Genomic DNA, 21821 nt, shown 5'->3' on the forward strand with positions numbered 1-21821 from the left:
GTATGTGTCATTTTTATAAAAAAGTATTACCTTAAAGATTCCTTACATATTCCTTTTCTAAAATTATACCTTGTTTACGTTGGCTGTGACTAGAGGTCTCTCATGCATTGCAAAGCTTTATTTTCATTTGGATTACATCAAATGTCACTCCTTTTTTCAGTTGGGGGAAAACCATCACAGTTTCTTCTCTTTCCATATAAACTTCTTCATTCTGCAGATTGCTTTGTTGCACAACAGTCTGCTGTCACTAGTGAAGGCATTTCTTCCACCTGATGAAACTTAGGACTGATGAGTACATTCCTCATATAGTCTTACCAGCTGTGACTGCAAAATAATACATTATTTTAACGAAACTGGTCTTTAGCATGAATGTGTATACCTGCTAACATCCTGAGCGAATATTTTTAAAAATTTATATGTACATTTAAATGGAATCACATTAAATTTGAGAGTTGGGGTTGTTCAGCCTGGAGAAGAGATGGCTCTGGGTAGACCATATAGCAGCCTTCCAGTACCTGAAGGAGGCCTACAGGAGAGATGGGGAGGGACCCTTTATCAGGGACTGTAGAGGTAGGATGAGGGGTAATGCTTTTAAACTGAAAGAGGGGAGATATAGATCAGATATCAGTAAGAAATTCTTTACTGTGAGGGTGGTGAGGCACTGGAACAGGTTGTCCAGGGAAGCTGTGGATGCCCCATCCCTGGAAGTGTTCAAGGCCAGGCTGGATGGGGCTTTTGAGCAGCCTGGTCTAGTGGGAGGTGTCCCTGCCCATGGCAGGGGGTTAGAACTACATGATCTTTAAGGTCCCTTCCAATTCTCATCATTTAATTCTATGATTCTGCAGCTCCCGAAGCATCCTTGGCGGGACAGGGTATGGTGACAGGCTCCTGAGCAACCAGATATTGTCTCACCCAGAGTTTGCCTCATGGGAAGATGAGGAGAACTCCCCGTAGGAGTGAGGAGAAAAAATGGGTTGCTACTTCTGGTGTAACACTCCCGTTTTCCTCCCATCAGGCTTCCAATGGATTGGAGATGTAATCATCTGACTTCTTAGTTGTCCTCTCCCCCCAGCTTTGGTCAAGGGAGCTGTGTCAAGAGACAGCTGGGTGGCTGGTGTTGGGAGAAGCGGTCGGGCAGTACAGGAGCTGTGGACGTGTTCCAGCCTCCTGTGGAACAGTATACAACCCCCAAGTCCCCATCAGATCAAGGGGTTTTGATTTCCCATTGAATTTTTTGCTTTTATTCTGTGGCTTGACCTTAAAAAAATATTGAGAAGGGTTAATCCCTCACAAGCATCTTTCAGTATTGCCATATCATAAAGCAATTTTTTTCATATATATTCCACCCACTGGAATATCTCTGGCTACACGGTGTGCATTTATTTGCCTTGTGTGTCTCTTATGGCCCCTGGCAGCAGCTTCCTGAGGTTTCTGCCAGCTGCTTATATCACTAGTGACGCCGAAAATGATTCAGACAATGTACGTGTTAGTAAATAAGGAAAGCCACGCTGATTTTATTGCCTTTTTTTGTTGTCTAATTTATTACACAAGTGGCACTGGTTTTCTTTGTTGTGTAATGCCAGCTTTTGCAGGCACAGTAAACTGAACTTTCCTGGGACTATTTTTAGAGGTGATCATGGAGATTTGGATTAGAATAGATTAAGTAAAGACTTCTGCAGAGATGATACATATACTAAGCTATACCTTTACTTAAAGACATGTGGCCTGTCTGACACAAGAGGCATTTACAAAATAAGTGAAGTCATACATATCCCACAAAATGGAGGGAAAAATGGTGGGTTATCATCCACATGTCCACAGACAGGCCCGTGTTTTTAGCTAGAGGAGTGCAGTTCACGCTGGGGAGTGAATCTGTGAGTGTTCATAACGCCGTGAAGCGAAGGTGGCAGTTTTGTGCCTTCAGTATTTAGGCGTTGGAAGGGACAGTGTCATTTAAGCTTTTTTTTGGGATACAAGATTGTGCTTCAGGCTACTGTATTCCCCTGCAGAGGAGGGGGAGAGTTTTGCGCGCCGCTGCTCCATCCCTCCTTGAATACTCTTTTGCACTTGTCTCATCGCTTTCCCCAGCAAAATCAACATCTCCCCCCTTGCCCCCCTCCAGGCACGTGAAGTTTTGTCCAAGCAACAGTCAGAAAAAATTCATTTAAATTCCCAGCTCTTTTTTTGGCACTTTCCTGATATAAATTTGTATGTGACTAAGATGTTGCGGCCCTTTCTCGAAAAGGTCAGCCTAAATTATTTTGTGCAGATAATATTAAAGCTTATGTGCTTGATGGATTTCCATAGCACATAAACACCACTTCTCATGGGGCTGATGACCTGAATAATTACCTCATCTCAGTCACCGTTGATCCAATCAGCTAAACCAATTATAATATAAGCTCGAGCCATTTATGAAAGTTTCTCAGATTGCTTTATGCAGACTGGAAGGTTTTGTGCACTATACACAAATTAGAATATAGCAGACAGTCATGCTCAGCACTAAATTTTGCTCTTTTTTAATACAGTGTATGTTTAGAATCTCTACTAACACAGGTTTCACAGAGTTACAGAGTTTTTAGTGGAGATCAGAATTTCCCTCAAATAATTTTGGTAGATTTATTTTGAAATACATGACCTGATTTTTTAATTTTTGTTTTGCTTTGTATGTGAATTATGTTATAGTGAGTGACAGTTATGTACAGTTCCGTTATAACAGTGAGTTATGCATAACAGAATATATTAAGTATATGAATTATCATTTCAATAAATCAACAAGGAAAAGTTTAAACACAGCTTCGTATTCCTTTATGTTTTATTGTTCTTCTATTTCTATTACTCATAATATTTTTTGTGTAATATGCTTTTAACTTAAACATAATTTTCATTGTTGTCCCGGCATACGATTATGGATTACAATGAATCATTATCTCATTTAATTCAGTTCCATGCAGTTTTAATCATTGCTGTTAAACCAACCTTGCAGAATCGTCATTAATACTTACAGATGCATGCAAAGCAAACTGGACAGTTGTTTATCATGATGCTTATGAAAAGCAACGGGTAATGTCAATTTAGTCTTTTGCCAGACTCAGTTTTGTCTGGGATAATAGGCAAAAAGCTATAATAAGCTGCTTTCATTCTCAGCATCTTGGTGGAAAATAAGTTTCCTGAAGAGATTTTTTTAAAAGCTAAAATAATTGCATGCTGGATGTGATTTGCTCTGCTGTTCAGCTTGAGTTCATTATTGATCCTCTAATATTTCTTGTGATCTCTATTATCTGTAATAATCTAGTGTACAAATAGCCTTACGTCTGTAATTTTGTCATAACATCTGATTTATAAAATTGTCTCCTGAGATACCCATGACCTCACTTAATCAGACTCGTTCTGTCATTAGCCAACACAGCTGAGCAAAGCAGTTTATTTTTATAGTGGCAGCACTATTCCAGTCTTACACGAAATGAAAGGCACATGAAGAAATATCAGTTTAAAAGGAATCAAAAGTTTCACAAGACTATTTTATTCTATTTCAAACATGCGAATTTCAAGTTTATGATTCTGTAGGAAATTTTAATAGAATACTTTTAGTCTGATGACAGAAGGGTCCTATGAAACTCTTACAATTCGCAAGGTGTTGTAACATCTGATTAACTTCAGGTAGTCCCACACCTGAAATGTCCATTTATGTACTCTGGGATGAAATTAAGAAAATTCATTAGACTTTATTTAGAATATATGGAAAATAAGTAATTTATTCCAGACTGACAGTTTTGTCATATATTCCAAATAAAGTATTGTTCATTTTGCTCTGTGGTTTCAAAACGAAGTGGGATCTTTCAAAACTGTGCTAGTTACATAAAAATAAGGTATGTCATGTACTGTAGAAAACTGTGGGCAAGCTCTGTGAATTGCCAAATATTCCACAGAGGAAAGACAGAGCCCTCAACACCTGGCAGTATTATGGTTTCTGCTTGGAAAAAACCTGTTACTGAGCTGAATTTCAACCTCGCCTTATGTGGAAAAATCGACAGTAAATGTTAATGTAGTTGATGTGATGGATGACTCATGCTCTATTGTTAGTCACGCAGAGTCTGTACGCAGTATTTGAAAAATGAAATAGGATCTGTTGCAAACCTCAGAGAAGCCAGCAGCCCCGGTCGCCTGTAATGAAGGAATCCCTTTTCCTATAGTTCAAAGGCATCAATGTTGTTTCACGTTTAAGGTCGCTTCTGCACAGAGGACCAAAGCAGACCTTTTTTTTTGCCTGTTCTGTTTCATCGGTCTGAGAGAATTATGGGCAGCGGCCCTGGCCACTGGCTGGGAGAGAGCAAGTCTTAGCTAAAACAATAGCCCTTGAAAAGCAGGGACACTGCGCTTGCATGCTGTGACATATGTACAGTTGCTCCTTCTGATAATTTATTATTGTTATATATTAGTGGGAATAGTTTGAGGTTTTATTATGATTTAAAATAAGTGGTGGTTGAGGACATTTGAAAGGGAAGAGAGGGAAAAGGATGCTGTTGAAGGAGAAAGGTTGAAGTCTTAGGGTGAAGACAAGGGTTTAAGAGTTATCAATCTTCCTTCTCCTAAAGCTTTCAAAGGTAGTGAATATGTCTGAGAATTGATCCTACTGACAAAATAATAGTCAGATTCAATTTTTTAAAAATACATTTTTTTTCCCACATACACTGACCACTTCATAATTGCACCATGATCCTTCATATGAGGAGCAGAATAATTGATGCCTTGGTAGAACACTGATGAGATGAAACGTCATCTCTTTTCTGTGGATAACCAGATTACTCAGGTTCAGAATTTTCTAGATAAAATTCATTTATACTGCTTTATTTTTATCTTTCAAAAAAAAAATTAAGTGCACAGCTGTATTTTCCTGCAGACTGCCGTGATACAGGCTGCCGCTTTACCAATTGCTTCAAAAGGCAGTTTGCTGAAAGCAATGTTGTATCAGTTCTACTTATTAAAAGAGATTGTTGAAAGAGTTTGTAATATATAATGGCTGTGGATAATAGTATTTATTGGTATATGAAGTTAAAGATTCCAGACTAATAACTCATGGTGTGACTGATGGATTGCACGTCCTGGCTGATCTGCTTGTACTAACTTTCAGCAAGCAGAATACAGACAGGGCCAGAAATGGATGCAAAAAGGAAAAAAAGGGGGGAAAAAAACCCCCAAAACACCAAAACAAAAAAAGCAACCCGAAACTGCAAATTATTATGGTATCATTGAACCAGGATTTGGGAAATAACCGTTGAATCCAGGGGTTCATTGCAATTTTCATTCTAAAGCTGTAACCTCCTGCACCTCATTTCAATATCTGGTGCATTTGGAAGAGCTCTGCAAAGACAAGCAGTGCCTCAGCAAGCGGTCTGTCTCACTCACCTCCCTGTGAAACACGTAAGCGGTGAGGGCAACCAGAGAGCGCTTCCATCAGCTTTACAGCCCTGGATGGTGCTGGGAACCATATGGCGGAGAAGCGCCTTGTTTTTATGTCCTCGTCCGATTGCTCGTTTTGCTTCTCAATCAGGGAGTGCTGGGCACGCTCCGTCAAACACCAGGTTCTCACACTCTTATCTGACCCACTCCAGATTCGTGCAATCGTCCTTCAAAAATGATTTTCCACGCTACTGCATCACGTAATCCCTCAGAAAGCTCCTACTCCCCATTGCCTTTCCTTATCCTTAAGCGGTCTTTGATAGCATCTTTGGGAAATAAACTTCAGAAAATGTTGATACCCAAGTAATCCTGGTTTGTAAACTCAGAACGGTGAATGAGGTTGATTGATTTTGAGATCATTTGTGTCTCATGTCCGCTGAAATCAGAATGCCAGTCTGTGTTAAATGCGTTAGATCCTGTCTGATGGAGGTACCCAATAAAAGTAGGACAAAGGTGCCTAAATACTGTAATGCAAAAGCCTCTCGCAAAAAAGAGCTAATGTTTACTATTTGTTATTGTTTGTTTTACTGTTTTACAGTTTATTTTTCTTTTAAAGAGAGCAAAAAATTAACTTATTTTTTTAAGCATCCGGTAAATATTTTTAGAACACAAAAATGACCTGTGAAAGTATCCTTCAGATACTGAATGAAACAGTTTTTTCCATTAGAGATGACAACTACTTTAAGTTACTCTTATGGCTTTTTGAAAATACCACTCTCTTCAGAAATGCCAATTTTTTCAACACTAGGATCCCCCTTCTTATTGTCAAGAATTTTAGGTCTCCAAACTATCGTATACTTAGTTTTCTGCTGTCATTAGTAACTGACATTTTACTGAATGGCTGGGTGATGTCTTAAATCTGCAGAGTTTTTGGAGTTGTAAAGACCTATATCCAGAAATTCTTAGAGAACTAAAATAGTGGACACTAACACAATTTTTTAAATGCCAAGAATGCTTACATTGTAGTAAAACTTGGATTAATCTGAACAATCCCACCAGGAGAGTGCATACGTTTTAGTGGATATTATTTCAGGACATAAATATATATATACACATACGACATTAAGCAGAATTCCCTGTACAAATTCAATAGAACGGTTTGAAGCATTACAGGTTTTTCACAAGGAAATGGAGTTGCTCTTTATAAAGCAGTGGTAGGTGTGGCTTCATACTGAGAACAAGAGTAAATTGAGAATAAAAGAAATTAGAGTAATAATTTTATCAAAATATATAATTGAGAAATACCCTGCATAGCCTGTGAGCATCCCAAAGAGTTGGCATTGCCTCTGTACCTCAATGAAGCTGTTTGCTACATAAGCCAAATGGACTATCCAGAATAACAATGAAACAGGACAGTGAAATATTAACTAACTACTTATAATGAGAATAAATCAGAAGCTGCAGTTGTCATTTGGTGTATGTCTCTGTCTCAGTAGCGTGGGTGGGGAAAAGAAATAAAGAGAATGTTTAGGCAAGAGATGCTTAGAAAAATGATGGAGGAGTCAGGGCGGGCCATTCAGTTTTCATAACTGGATTCTCCTTCTTTCTAGTCTTTTGTGGTTATGAACTTGCAGCATGCCTGTATGAGTGCGTTTTAGGCAGGTAGGGTTACCAGAGAGGCCAAGACTTGTATCTCTGCCCTAATCTTTTCTATAGTCAGACACTGACGCTGAGCGCAGGAAAACTGAGTCATGTGTTGGCAGTGAAGAGGGAGGGCAGGGAGAAGCACTGGTTTATCTGCAGCTGCCCTTCTCTACACCCCTCAGCCCCGTGCAGATGAACACCGGGCTGCCCGAGTAATCCAGAAGAGCGGAGATAATGGTTTCAATCCTAGTGGTCAAGTGAGCAGCCAGGATTAAGTACTGTAGTTCCATTTAATTACTGACAAGTGTATTTCGCTGTATTTTAGGGAAGCTGTCAGTTTGCCGCTGTGGAGTGAAATGCTACCTGGGTAGCAAGCTGAGTTCTAAGGTTTACCTCCTGGAAGTTTTACAGCTTCCAGCTGTCATAAAGCACATCAAACAGGAACTCTAAAAGCAATTTTATTTTATTTATGATTATAAAAAAAAGGGCTAGATCTAACAGGAAACCTGAAGTATTTAAAGATAGCAACAGGCAACATGAACACAACTCCTGCCTACCTCTTCCTCTTCAGAGAACAAGGAGTTGTTTTTCAGAGAATTAATATTCAGAGCAGGTCCAGTTCATCTTACTTGCCTCGTTCATTTTATTATATAATAAAATCTGATTTATTCTCATTTGGATACAGAGTATATAGCCATATAAGCATAAGCCATTTATAAACAGTTACTTTCCAAGTAGCATAATATAATACCTACTCTCTTAGGTATTTCTGAGGAATAGCAAATGTTACTTGCCAAAGGGCAGGGATAAAAAGCAGTGTTTTGGATCTGAACATTGTGCCTGGAGCTAATCACTAGTTATGCTGATACCTTTTCAGTTCTTCAGTCTGAAAAAAAAAATAAATGAAAAAGCAGACCAATATCCTTCCCCAGTGAACTTTTCTGAGTCTGGTAAGCCTAACTCTCTCTTTATATTTTTCTTACAGAATGGTCTTATTGTTGCCTGTTACCAAGGTTATGTGGATATTGTAATAGCCTTAGCACAATGCCCTCACCTCGACGTGAACTGGCAGGACAACGAAGGGAACACGGCTCTAATTACAGCTGCACAGGCAGGTAAGGCTCTTTGTTCCACCTCTTACATACCTGGTCGTAGGAGGAGCCTGTGCTGTGGCTATTATTTTCAGGATTTTTTCAAGGCCCTAAAAGAAATCAGTCTGCATAAAATAATCCTGGCCAAGCCCACTCCCAGGTCAATTTGTCATTATTTTCTTTGAACTAATTAATCTACAGTAATATATATCCAATGGATTAAGACAGAAAAAGCTATACATTTCCAGTAGATGCCATTAACTCTTTTAACTTAAAAATAAAAAAAAATGTTGCCCCAAGTGTGCAGTACTATACTGCTTTGTTCCTTTAAGCTTATTTTCCTATGTTTGCTCTGGCAAGCAACCACTCAACATTGTGGTCGTGTAATGTGCTGCGTTAGTGCTGATAGCATCTCTTTTCTCATGCCTGTTGCACCTGCCTCAGTGGGTCCGTAGTAACTGCTGAATATAGGAAAATGTATCATCATTAAGAAATATCTTAGCTGCTAAGACATTCTTCAACCACTCCATAGTTGAAAGCAAAAAAACCCTATTTATATACTCTCAGCAGGATTCGGTGTTTGCCAATGCTGCTTTTGTAACAGGCTGATTATATTGACATCGACCACGTTAATCCCGATGCAGACTGGAGTGAGAGCAGAGTTTATCCCCAGGTTTTCGTTTATCCCACCCAGCGTGGTAATATTCAGTGAATAAGTATAACACATCACATAAATGTAAGAGATGGTCCCAAAAGAAATACTAGTTTCAAGTCTACAGTTAAAAAGCCATGCGTCGATTATTTCTGTTAAAACCAAAACACTGGGCTTTAACCTGTAAGGGAAGTTGTATTTTTCTCTTACAAGTGTTAACAAAGTGCTAAAGCATGTAAATCAGGAAAAATTTGACCAAGGAGGCCATCACTTTGTAGTCCAAAAGCTGTTCCAAGGGCTGCCTGGCTCTGCAACTGTGGTTTCCTTTGCATCACTCAAGCATGCTCCTCAAAGGCAATCACTTTACAAGGAAGTGCGTACTTGGTCTTTATCATATCTTCTCACTGATGAAGAATATGGGATGTTCGTGGGAGTTCATGGGACATGGCATTTCCTCCCAGACTCTGGCTGTCTGGAGGAAACAAATTTCCGTCAGGCAATGTCAATGGACATTATAAGTCATGTCTAAAGCTCGGAGCAGTTTGGTTTTCATGTTAATTTAGTAATATTGCCACTAGACATTTCCAGGTAGTACCGAACTTTGCTTTGTGTTGTACCAAAAAGTCAACAGTGCTAAAGAATTCGCTGCAAGATAGGTCTTGAATACTGGAAAGAAAGAATTGCGACCACGGTAGTCCCGTTCATAGCAAAGTCGTGAGTATAGTAGCTTTCCAAAGAAAGTGAAGTCTCCAAAACCCTAAGCCACGTTTATTTATCTGCCCTAATGTAAATTTGGACTATAAAAGGTTTAACACTGACTCCTTCCTGACCTTTATAACTCATGATAATGAGCTCAGAATTAATCCAGAGGGCTGACATTGACATGACACTCTCTGCCAGTACTTGTTATTGATCCCCAAAGCAACTGGAAATGACTGTAGTCAGCAGAAGCTTACACAAACTCCCAACAACTTGGATGTTTTCCCCTGCCTATGATAATCCTGAGCTCCAGTGTTGACACCAGTTATTTAATTCATTATCACAAGATACTGCTGCAGTGTTAATAGAGATTACTGTGAGGTTAACGTTGCAACCAGAGGACCTACAGTGCAATAGATGCTGCTTAATTATTGGTGAATGTTAAGTAGGGACACTGAGCAGCATATTATAAAGAACCGAAAGCAAAGCTTAGGCGAGCTTTTCTTTAGTGGAGGATTTATTTGTTTGTTTGTTTTTAATTTTAGGTCATGAAAATAATAATATTATTGCAAAATAAATTATTCTGAGATATTGCTGTTATGTATATCAAAAATATGGGGTTTCCTGTGGAAAGTCTAATAGCAAATCCACATTATTTCAGGTAACTGTAAGGTGATATCAGATGGTTTCAGAAAGCGCTGTCGATTTTGTTATAACCCGCTGACCAGGTGGGCCATCACATGTGGCCAGACCCCGAAGAGGAGCTGGATGGAAAAGAGGTCGTAGTCCTGAGGGATCCTTCCTTGTGTTTCAGAGGCTGCATCTGTAACACGAGGTACAGATACTAAGGCAGCTGACAGGGAGGCCTCTATACTTTTGCTAGAGGAGTTTAAAAATCCACACTTGCTTATGCCGTTTCATGACTGCCCAGACGTGACGCTCGAATGTGAGCATCAGCTTGAATTGAATAGAATTATCTTAAAGACCAGCTAGAGTTTCAGAAGATAAGTGAACTCAGTTCCTCATATTGCTTTTAATAATGTAAGATTCTCGTCCTTCAAAGAAAGTATCTAAACCTGAAGTTTTTTGCATGGGCTGACCCTAAGTAAGATAGGCTGGAGGGACCAGTGAAAAGCAGTACTTAACAAGCTTATCAATATGGAAAAATAGCCACAAAGTGCCATGCTTAGAAAGTAAATTCCAGGTTTGAAAACTGGTCCGTTCACTTGCTCTCTCAATGTTTCTTACAGATGTGGGATCCCTTCTCAAAGAGAGCTTGCCTTCCAACACTAAATTTGTTGCAGCCAGCAGCAGGTGGTGCCCACAAGTGGGTGATGATGCTGTTAAAGCAGAAGAAAAATCATTAAACGTCAGTACAAGGACAATGCAGAAAAGACAGGAGATTGATGCAAATGAGATTGAAATAACAAATAGAAAGAAAAGAAGGAAGGAGAGCGGTGTAAAAAAAAGGGGGGAAGGGAGGAAATTTACATTATTTTTTTTCCTCAGGGCTGCTGCTGCGGAGGGCATAACTACGTGAGTAGCAGTGTATGGGAGTTGGCATACATTTAGAGAGAGTCATATTTGCTCACAAAGTATAGATGCAGGGTCCAGTTTGGGGCAAGGTTATAGAGCTGGGAACACAAAATCGGACGTGATCCCGGTTTCTGCTTATTGAGGGAGACATGAGAACGCCGACAGCTAAAGCACCCAGAGGATAAAAGGTTCTGGGTGTCTTTGGTTCCACGCATCCATCAGAAAGCATTCACCACCTATAGGCCAAATACAGGCTTTATCCAGGTACAATTTGAAATCGTGATGTTATATGACAGAGCATCTTCCTTACTATGCTGCTTATCCTGTATTACTATGCCTGTATTACGTAGACTACTAGGTAATATTGTCATTGTTATATGCATTTCCTCTGTGGCAGCAATTAATTGAATTAAGCTGCGACAGACATCTGGACTGATCTCTAAATACGGCTCACAGGTTGCAGAAGTGTACCCTTAGCATGCCAGTTCTGCTAGAAGATAGACCTGGCTTACAAACAGCAAGAGCCTGATACGAATTCAGCATCACCAAACTGGCTGAGGCCGGGCTAATTTATTTTAGAGCCGCGTACAGCTTTCATAGCAGACTTTAAATTACGTAAGACTCACCTGGTTCACGATTTAGATACACACTTCCAGTTCGCCCAGGCGCAGGAGAACTGAAGCAAACTTTATGGCCTTAAATCAAAAGCCTGTGACAGGGTTTGAACAAAAACGTGGCAGCTCTGTGTTTTGCTTTGAATTTGGTATCTGTTTGAACTCGAAATTGGAAGCAAACCTCAGAGGACAGAAGTTCCTGCAGATTAAAACTGAGGTGGTTTTCCGGAATCCCTGAGACACAAAACTTCTGAGAATCACAAACCTCTTCATTTTCTTTGTTATTTTATTGCTGGCATTTTTTCTGTCTCATTTGAGGCCATCTGTAGTCCCCTGAAGAGTTTTGGCTGAGCAAGGTCTTTCAGGATTGACTCCCAGAATCACCCCAGATTTGCAAAACATCTCTTACTGCAGCTATACTTTTTGGCAAAGGGAAGAACATCTTTAGTAGTGTAATAACTGCTGAAAAATCTTCCATCTTACTATTTCTCCTTGTTTCAGTTCCTGTCTCTGGTTTCTGTGGTCAAAAAGCAAGTATTTCAGCTGTTCCAAAACCTTCATGAAGACTGTACACTGTACCTCAGTGAAACAGAGCGTGTCCTGCAAAACAATTTGGGCACCAAGATTCTCCTGTCAGTAAGCGATACCCTGCTGGGATTTGATCCTATGCCATAAAGTCAGTGAAGCTGAAGCTAGGCTGTACTGAGTAAGCAGGACCGGGTCACTTGATCCTGCCCTGAACCCAGTTCACTTTCGCTTTGTTCAGCTTGTTGTGTGTGGTTTGCCCTTATCTTTATATTCCCTTTACATCAGACTGCAACAAGGTATGGGGAGCTCCTTATTTGGTTTCCTCTCACTCCGGCGTGGCTGAGCTGATCTGCGCTCTCTCTACGTCTGCTCGGGTTTCAGGAGTTTCCAGTTATGCTGCAACGTAGCAGAGTCCAGCAAATTCTAGGAGATAAAGAGTAGCACCTAGAAAACAGCTTAAATTGAAGGGTAAAGATTTTCCTAACTTGCTTTCCAAAGTGATTGCAGGACTGTGCTGGTACAAAGCGACTGCTGGTAAAATCTGCACCAGATGTGACACTACAGACTTTTAAAGTCGTCATGTATGAATTATAATCTGCTTCGGTAGCATTTCTAGAGGAATTTGAATGACATGCATCACAGAACATTCAGCTGGACTGCGGAGTGAGATGAGAGAATATTTTTGCAGCTCCGAGTAATTAAATTGTGATTGTTGCAGCTGCCTGACAGACTGCATTATTTTATAAGGCGTCAAAGCATCATAAAATGAATGACAAGTGAAGGGAAAACTGTTTTGAGTGAGTCATAATGCAACGAGATACTCGTCTTGTTCTGATAGTCCAATTATAAAGACTTGATGTTTTAATTGGTCTTCCAACCATTTAGCAAGAGATGTCTTCAGCTACTCAGTATGCCCTTGCTGACACCAGTTATCCTGGCGTACCAGGCACATGAATGGCAACAACCGTTGCTTTTAGAAACATAACTCACGTCATTTATTTTACTAAAAAATCAGAACATCAGCCCCATTTTTCTGTTGCTGGAGAGCAGACAAGTGGCTTTACACTGTCAGGCGGAAAAATAAAAATGTGGGATTCTACGCAAAATATTTCTTTGTCTCGTATCAGTATTATTGGCTGGAGCTACCACATGTAATCCCTTTTTAATGAAGCACCATGACAGCAAGGCTCAACTTTACCAGGGGAGTGACAAAACTGAACTGTTGCAGTCATTTCTCCCAGGTGATGGGTCTTCCTTCCGTAAGCTGTAGGAATTCCCTTTGCAGTGCCACTCACTGGGCCAAGAAACTTAGGCCCCTTGCAGCCTCAGAGTGACCATCTCCGGTTTTCAATTATTCCCTTACTTTAAATTGACTTTCCAGAGAGGAGTGCAACTTGAGAGAAGGTGGGGACCCATGTTTCCAGGCTCCTAGCCCAACACTCTGGTCACAAGTCAGTGGCACTTAACCCTAAGGCTAATCTGCATTTTTCCAGCTAGCAGTCCTTCAGGAGTCACTTTTGGTTTAACCTTGAGACAGCGCCTTAACTCTGTGACATATTTTCTCTGCTTTTTCATTTCTTTAAAGGGCACATAACCATTACAAACTATTTGTTGAACTATTTTCCCGGGCTTGATATTGAGAAGAGGAATGTGTTTGGATTCACAGCACTGATGAAATCTGCGATGCAGGGCCGAACTGAATGCGTGAAAGCCTTGATGTTGGCAGGTAGGCAAAGTGCTTTGCTGCTTCTTCCTCATCACCTACCTGTATATGCCAGACAGTCACACGCAAACACCAAGAAAAAAATTAATTGGCTCTTGGGGTGTTTACTCTGAGAGGTGCGGTGCAGCCTTCCCTGGAAATGGGTGCAGCTTTTAAAAAAGTCATGGACAAGGCGGTGAAGCCACAAGCTGCAGGTGCAGGAGCGCTCAGTTTTCCTGTGGAAACTCAGCCAGGATCTCCCCAAGAGCTCTCAGGGTGAGATTCACTGTCTCGAGGGGAATTCAGGGAGTGTGATCATCAAGTTTTGTAGATAAGGTGTTAATGAAGTTCATGACACAGCTGGGAAAGACACGCAGGTCTCTTGCTGCCAGCTCTGTGGGTGTGACGGACCATGGAGCCCCACGGGTGGACCTCTCCCTCCTGCTGGGGCAGGGAGTGGAGAGCTTTGGGGGCTCTGGCTCCTGTTAGGAGAGTTGGGTGTTGGGTTCATATCCCACAAGGGACATCGATGGGAAGTTTGGCAACACAGGAAAAAACCCTCCCTTTCTAACCCCTCTACGGGTCTGAGTCGGGTCTCCCGGTTTATGGGCACCAGGGCACCAGCAGGTCTGTCCCTGCTGCAAGGAGGGAGTCATGGCACAGGGAGGGAGCAGGTCCACCTCTGCCCACCTGCCTCTCTACACATCTAAGAACAGGAAATATGTTTCTTGCTGTTGGCCCTTGAGTGCAGTTGAATTTCGAGCCCTATGCATTGCCAGGTGAGGGGGTCCTGGAGAGGAAAGTCAGAAGGGCATTGGGAAGAGTCCCCCCTGAGAGCAGTCCCAGCATACTCTTTTAGGCACAATGTTGTAATTTTTTTATTATATTAAGTAATTGGCATATACATTACTAATAATTAATTAGCCCATATTAGTATATATTATTATATTACAGTTGCAGATACTTGACACAAATCAAACATTACAGAAATGGTAATAGATTGCATGTGAATATTGTTACTGTCTAGACTGAGAATCCTACAGGTCCATTTTATTGTGAGACATCTTGAACAAGTAGTTCCTTTCAGCCATTTTTCTGGCACAGAAGTTTAACCCCTCATAATTGGAATATTTTAAGTCGCAGGCATTTATCAAGCATAGTGATATTATATTCATCCATTTTCACAATATCCAGTTTCTAGATGTTGATATGACACACGAAATGTTTGGATGATGTGGTAACTGTTATTTTCTGTGAGGTTCTGTAGCCTCTTGTACCGGAATCAAGGTTTTGGAATCAGATAATGCATTTTGGAGTTACATTTTTATGAGACGAAATTAAAAAATGACTGTCCAAGCTAGAGTGCTGATAGACACAGATGCACTTTCTGGACTAACATGTACTTCGTGCAAATGCTAGTTCAGATTTTTCCAGTGCCCATTACAAATTATCACTTAAAATGAAACTTCAATCCCAAGACCTTATGACTTGCCAAATTGACCTTACAGTGTCATGGCTTTCTGTTATTATCACTGGAGATCTGATAGAAGCTTGTTCTTTCTGTTTTGTTCACTAGAAACTATTTCACAACCTTTCCCTCCATTCCTTGTTATTATACTTCTTGTACAAAAAGCATCGGTATCAAAGTTCAGTATGTGGCTGCTGCCTCTGGCATCTAAACAGCCACCTTCTTGCTTTCATGTTTCATAAGAAAACAGAAAATTGGGAAGAACAAACCTTTTGCCAGATAGAAAATGGCCTTGTTAGCCTCCATATCAAGTTTACCTACAGATGGTTGTATCGGCCTGTTTGTGCGTCAGAGAGAGTGAGGATACCAAAGATCATCCATTGGCAAAAGAGGTGCCACATTAATATACTCTGAGTTTCTAAACTGCAGCTTATATACACGTTTTGGTGAGTATTTTGCAGGTTTTCACATTTTCAGCTCAAAATAGGGTCCACAAAGGAAGAGTGGTACATTGCCTGCACCCATTTTAATATCTGGTTATTTTTTTAGCACTGTATGGTCTGGTGAAACGTAGGGAGGGAGCTGCTCATTCAGAATGGATTTAGAAGTAGTTTGGGGCTTAAGGGATAATGGGTGGCTGCTGATCATAAAGTGCTAGCTTGCTGAAGAAGGTGAAATAAATTGTTATTAAAAGATTTGGTGAAAAAAATCAATTTCACAAATAAAACAGCAAAATTCTCTCTGTGTTAAAATATAAAAATGCATGGAAATACAGGGGGGAAGCACCCATAATCAGCTGTGGGTCTACTTCCACAGTCTCTGACTTTTGGAACAGCTACAAAGCAGGTGTGTGTCTTTAGAAAAAGAGTTATGCCGGGAGGCTTTTAAACCTAATATCTGTTTAGTGGCTTGGGTAAAACCTCTATTGACAGGCACCTACTTATGGCAACACAGGAGGTCACTAAAGGAAAATAACTCACCTTCCTAGCTGCCTAAGCATGGATTTAACAGTCAGATGGGGAAGAGGTAACAGCAACGTGTGACAGATGGTTGGAGCTGGATTGTCAAAGCGCCCGCTCTTCCCGAAATTTGAGTTCCTGGAGGGTGGCCAAGGTCAATCACTACAAGATTAAGGCGCTCTGAGACACTTGGCCGTAATGTTTGCTCTTTCGAAGCGAGTCTTTGGAACATGTGAATTTGCTATTCGTGAGTGCACAGCGAGTGACGGGAGGAGGAAGGGGGGGGAACCCAGTACCTCACCCGCAGTTTGTCACAGGCTGCTGCGCTGCCAGCACCAGGCTGCTGCCAGCATTCAGCAAGTGAGCCGGCCCCGGCCGGAGCACAGGAACACTGGCTGTAATTCACATCTCAAGCCCCGTTGAAATCTCTGGTGTAAACTCAGTGCTGCTTTAGTAAAGTCGCCGGAGTGGCTGTGGAGCTCGAGACTGGGCTTTAAATAGTGTGTATAAAACAGCTCGGCAGCATATGCCTAAGGTCTTTCACTCCCTGTCTTTAAACTCAGGATGTCAGTTTTGCATCTCAAGGGACATCGAACCTTCTTAATCAAATAGGATGTTGATATCTCAAAGGGATATGTGTATTCAAACTAGTTGTGCTGAAAATTACCTTCAGGGCAACTTCCGTAGGAAAATCAAGGCAAGTGGCAAATGCAGTTTTCCTAAAGGAAGAGCTGTAGGCTATACTTACACTGAAACGACAATTAGTTCAATAAGACTGCTATCACATTTAGAAAGGGACATGACTATTCATGTCTCTTCCAGATGAGACATTCTGCTGAATGACAAGTTTGTTCACAAATTTCTCCTGATTTGTACAGAAAATCAATACCACTATAATAAATCACGCCTTAGAAGAGATTTTGTGATACAAGGTACAAAGTCAGCATTGATTTCTGTTGAAAGATCAGGGTTTCAATACTCTGTAGTATTGTTTCCTGAGATAAAGTTTCCGAAACACCTGGGGGGGAATCTGTCAGGCAGCAGCAGGAGTGCGCTTCTCCTCAAAGGGAGGAGAACCAAGGGTGACAGCAAGGCACGCAGAGGCACTAGCCTCATCAACAAAGGTGCTTCGTGAAGAAATGGAGCAGGGCTGGTGACACTAACCAGGATCAACCACTGCTGCAGTGATTGCCAGGGAAGTCCCTGGCGACGAGGCATGTCCCGAGAGGCAACGTAGGTCTGACCCGAGAGGTCAAACAAGAAATTAAGTCTGTGGGCCAGGGTCTGAATCAGCAAGGCACGTGGCCAGGCACAGGCACAGCACTGCCGTAGCTGCAGCATAGCACAGGCAAGGACCAGAGCCCAGCGTCTGAGCTTCAACGCAGCCCCCAGGCACAGATGGGGAGACGCCGGTGAGCACTTTCTCACACAGCTCTTTTTGCACAAGTCTGATCCAAGGTCCCACAGCTGCACCATATCAGAGCTGGCTTGTCTTTTTCTTGACGGTAACGGTAAGCGGGTGTCTATACCTCTTGTTTGTTTACAAGCAGAGCATACTGTTCATTAAAATTTATGGGAGAGATTCAGAGGTAGGAAGTTTGGGTAGGTCGGGTCAAAAACAGGCTAGTGCAGCAGGAGGACATATCTTTGTATGTATTTGTTCCTCCCCTCACAGGTTTATAGCTTCTGCAGTCGTGAACTACTGATCATTTTCCTCATGCTCTCCTTTTTCCTCTGTTTCTCTGCAACGGCAAACCATCCTTTGGGTGGAACGTTATACTGGAGCCACTGCAAACAGCTTCCTGGTTGCCATTCCTGATATCTGGTTCCCCCTGTGCTAGTTTGAAATGCTGTTACCAAGATAATCCACCCTGAAAAAAAAAAATTATCATGGTGTTCTCTTGCCTTTTCGTCGGGTCTCAGTCTCTGGACATTTCCATCTTCCAAAGCAACGGGACAGAATGTCTTTTCTTTAGTGGAAAGATCTGTGTGGGTCAGTTTTGTGTTGGCTGTTTGAAAATGGTGCTTCAGCTTATAGAGAAGCCTTTCAAGAAGTCAAACACTGTAGCCTGTTCATATCCCAGCTTAGAATTTTTTCAAAAACTCAGAAATTATCTACAGGGCCAGAGATATGCGTAAACCATAACTGAATGTTAAAGAGCTCAGTTATGTTAAAAGCAGCTGGGCAAAGCGTCTGTGCCTGCCCCAGAGAACATGCTGCAGATCTGCTGAACAAAGTCAACATTCTGGTGTGGCAAAGCTCCCTCTGAGATCAGTCGAAGTTTAAAGGCAGAATATAAAGCAAGGGATTTGCAGCTTAAGAACGCCTGAAACCAGAGGGTATACGCGCATACTCATTCTCCTGTTGCTGTCATTCCTTCACCCACATACCCACGTACTCTAAAACACCAAGACGCCTATGCCCAAGTGGTACTTCCAGGATCAGTTGGGTGAGATGCAGAGGACGTGGTGCTGGCTGTCAAGTCCTCGTCATGTCTCTGAGATTCTTTTTGCTTGGTGGCAGCAGCCTGATTTTTGGCCAGATCTTTGGTACCGATTAACGGTCACCAGCTATAATGTGTTGGTCCTTTGCAACAGTCTTGCTGACTTCAGCTACCAAAAGGGCTTGTTGCTGCTGGTTGTTCTGCAGCAATTCTTCCAAAGGTGCTGTCTGTATTGAGCTTCCTCTGTCCTTTACAGAGCTCTTCCGTGTGTGCAGCACTAGGCACGTGCCATCCTCATTGGCAAATGCCCATGCGCCACCCCAATAACAGGACTGAGAGAACTTCCCTGCAATTTTCTGGCTGCCAGGGAATGTGGCAGCATTGGATATAGTATTACATAAGTAAAAGATACAGCAGAGCAGACTAGGATGCTTGCTCCTCCTGTTGCTCTTGTATCCTCTCTTCAGGCAGCCAGGTGCCCTGGCGGAGAAGAGTCTAACCCCACTTGAAAGCACAAGAGTGAAGAACAAGGGCAGAAGCCCATGTGAGGGGGCTTATAGGAACATGGAGAGATCAAAAGGAAGGCAAAGCTGGAAAAGGACCCAGAAATATATGAGAAGAAAGAATGGCAATGGGGACAGATGTCAGAATTGGGTGGATAAAGATCATAAATTGTGAACTAGGGGAGGACAGGGCAAAAGACAATATCCACTTGATATAATTTCCTTCCAGGGCCTAACACTGTACTTCAAATGCCTAAGCCTCTGCTGTGTAGCACATGTCCCAGTTGCCTCTTATGGCTGGTCCACTCAGCGATAATAGCATGTTTTTGCTAACAATTACTTCGTTTCCTCAGGGGTGGTAATCTAAGGTAGATGAAAACAGCTGTTCTGGGCTCAGACTGAAAGTCCACCTCGTCCATTATCCACTCTCTGACATGTATGGAAACTTTCCTTATATTTGATCAGCCTTGTCACCATCCTCTCAACCTTCCCTCATTCTGCGGTGTCCTTTCAGAAATAAGAGAATCTGAATTGTACACCTGGTGTTTTCTCTGTTTTTTCCTTTTTTTCCCCCTCTATTTTTTCTCAATTTTTTTAATGCTTTTCTAGAAATTCCTTGTATTTTATTTGCTATTTTGGCCCCTGGTGAGCACTGAGTTGATATTTTCATGGTACTTGTGATCATTACCCCAAGATCTCTCTTCTGAGTGGCAAAGCCCATTACTACGTATGGGAAGGATTTTTGTATATAGAATTGTTTCTTTCCGTATTTTTCACTCTTTTCTTATGAGCCTGAGTGAATGGATTTTACAGTGGCAAGAAACATTCAATGCAGCTGAAATTCATTACGTTGTTCTTTGCATTGCTTTAAGAGAATTTAATATATATGGCCTTAATTTCTTCTTTTGTTTTTTTTTAATTAGATCAGGAGTTCAGAAAGTCAGGAAGCTGTGTCTCTCCTTATTCCATGTTTATTTTGACACAAATATTATAGTGTGTCGTATATGATGTTTTCTTGCAGGGATCTACCCGATTCAACTCTGAGGACAGCAACAAAAGTGTGAGCAGTTTCATTAATTAACACTAATTGTTTTTCTTTTATTTGAGGGGCAAATGTTCACGCGACTGACCCAAGCCGTGGACTGACTTCATGGGAATGGGCTTGTTACACGGGAAGATCAGAATCTGCCTTCATCATGCAAAGGCTGATGGACAGGCCATGCCCGGAACAGTTCTGTGATCAATATAAACCAGAATGGCCAAAGATGAAGGAACTTCTTGCCAAGGCTGCAGAGCCAAAGACTTGTTTGCAGAGGATTTCTGAGTGCGTGAGGGCAGCTGTCTCATTCCGGTCTTTCTACGGCCCAGAAGAAGACGGGGTCCTAGATCACATGGTGAAGGTGACAACAAGCTTGAGCAGTCCTTTCATTGCCCTGTCGTGCCGGACAGTATGCCCAGGCAGCCCACCTTCCGTGGGGAAACGCAGACTGGCTGTGCAAGAAATCATTAGGAAGCAGAGAGCCGAGGAGATCCGATCTCAGGATAAAGACCACTTTAGCAGCTATGAGAAGCTATTTCGGAACTCCAAAGTCACAGTGATCCCCAAGAAGAAGGACCGTCGAGCCAGCCTGCAGCCCATCAGCCTTTCAGTCTCCCAAGTGAACACCATAGCCACCAGGAAAGCAAGCCTCTTGCCGCTCCACCTGCTTAGACGGAGCAGCGTCAGGCCGGGATTTGTCATCCCCAAAGTCCGTATCAGCAAGGCTCCTCCACCCACCTTCCAGCCAGAAAAGGCCAGAAGGAGGAGCAGTGCAAAGGACGACCCCTACTTGCAGATTCCCAAATGGAGATACAAGGAGCTAAAAGAGGAGCGGAAGAAGGCAGAGGAACAGGAGAAGAAAAAAGCAGCAGAGGCTCAAAAGCAGAAGCAGGTGTCTCCTGCCAGATGCAGGACCTGATTTAAAAGCAGTTGCTTAGAGGGTTTTAGAGCCGTTAGTCTTGTTATCTGAGCAAGACAACAGACCGCATGCCTTCGTGCATGCCCGCTGCTCACGGAGCTGGAATACTGAATAATGGCCCAGTGCAGAAAAAGCTGCAGAAGCAGGGCAAGGGCTATGCCACAGTGTGTCTGATGGTGGAGCAGGAAGGTATTTTAAGGTTGAAGACCTACTAAGTTCACCTGTCTGCCGCTGATAGGAAGTTTTAAGTGGCGCAGTCCTCTTGCGGTTTCCTTTTTTTACAGTTCCAGGTGAATGACTGAGAAACAGCTTGAAAAACAACATGTGTGTGAAAGGATCGTATTTGGTGTTTGTTCATTTTGTAATGGACAAAATTAAGGAGTTGTGCTTTTGACACTAGGCATTCCTCCCTCTCCTTGCTTAGGTAGATGTATTGCGAGGTTTTATAGTAATAATGAAAAGTTTAAAATATACCACAGTGTTGGTGGGCAGTGAAAATCCAGGTCTACAATTGTTTTGAATATACTAAGCACTTTATTTTAATTCCAGTAATCAAAGTTTAAGACAGGATAGGTATTAAACTGTACAGCTCTATACAGTCTGTATGGATGCACTTCTTAACA

General features: G+C 41.9%; 1 protein-coding gene across 1 annotated transcript in view; it reads left to right on the forward strand.

The window, feature by feature from the left end:
- ANKRD33B (ankyrin repeat domain 33B) overlaps nucleotides 1–21198 on the forward strand; it is a 45858-nt gene extending 24660 nt beyond the window's left edge. Inside the window, exons 2-4 of the mRNA XM_054191320.1 lie at nucleotides 8030–8159; nucleotides 13750–13890; nucleotides 20348–21198. Of these exons, the coding sequence (XP_054047295.1) occupies nucleotides 8030–8159; nucleotides 13750–13890; nucleotides 20348–21198 (1122 nt within the window). The remainder of the gene's footprint in view (nucleotides 1–8029; nucleotides 8160–13749; nucleotides 13891–20347) is intronic.
- The last annotated feature ends 623 nt before the right edge of the window (nucleotides 21199–21821 follow it).

This window comes from Rissa tridactyla, chromosome 2 (assembly GCF_028500815.1).
Source record: "Rissa tridactyla isolate bRisTri1 chromosome 2, bRisTri1.patW.cur.20221130, whole genome shotgun sequence".
Taxonomy (NCBI): Eukaryota; Metazoa; Chordata; class Aves; order Charadriiformes; family Laridae; genus Rissa; species Rissa tridactyla.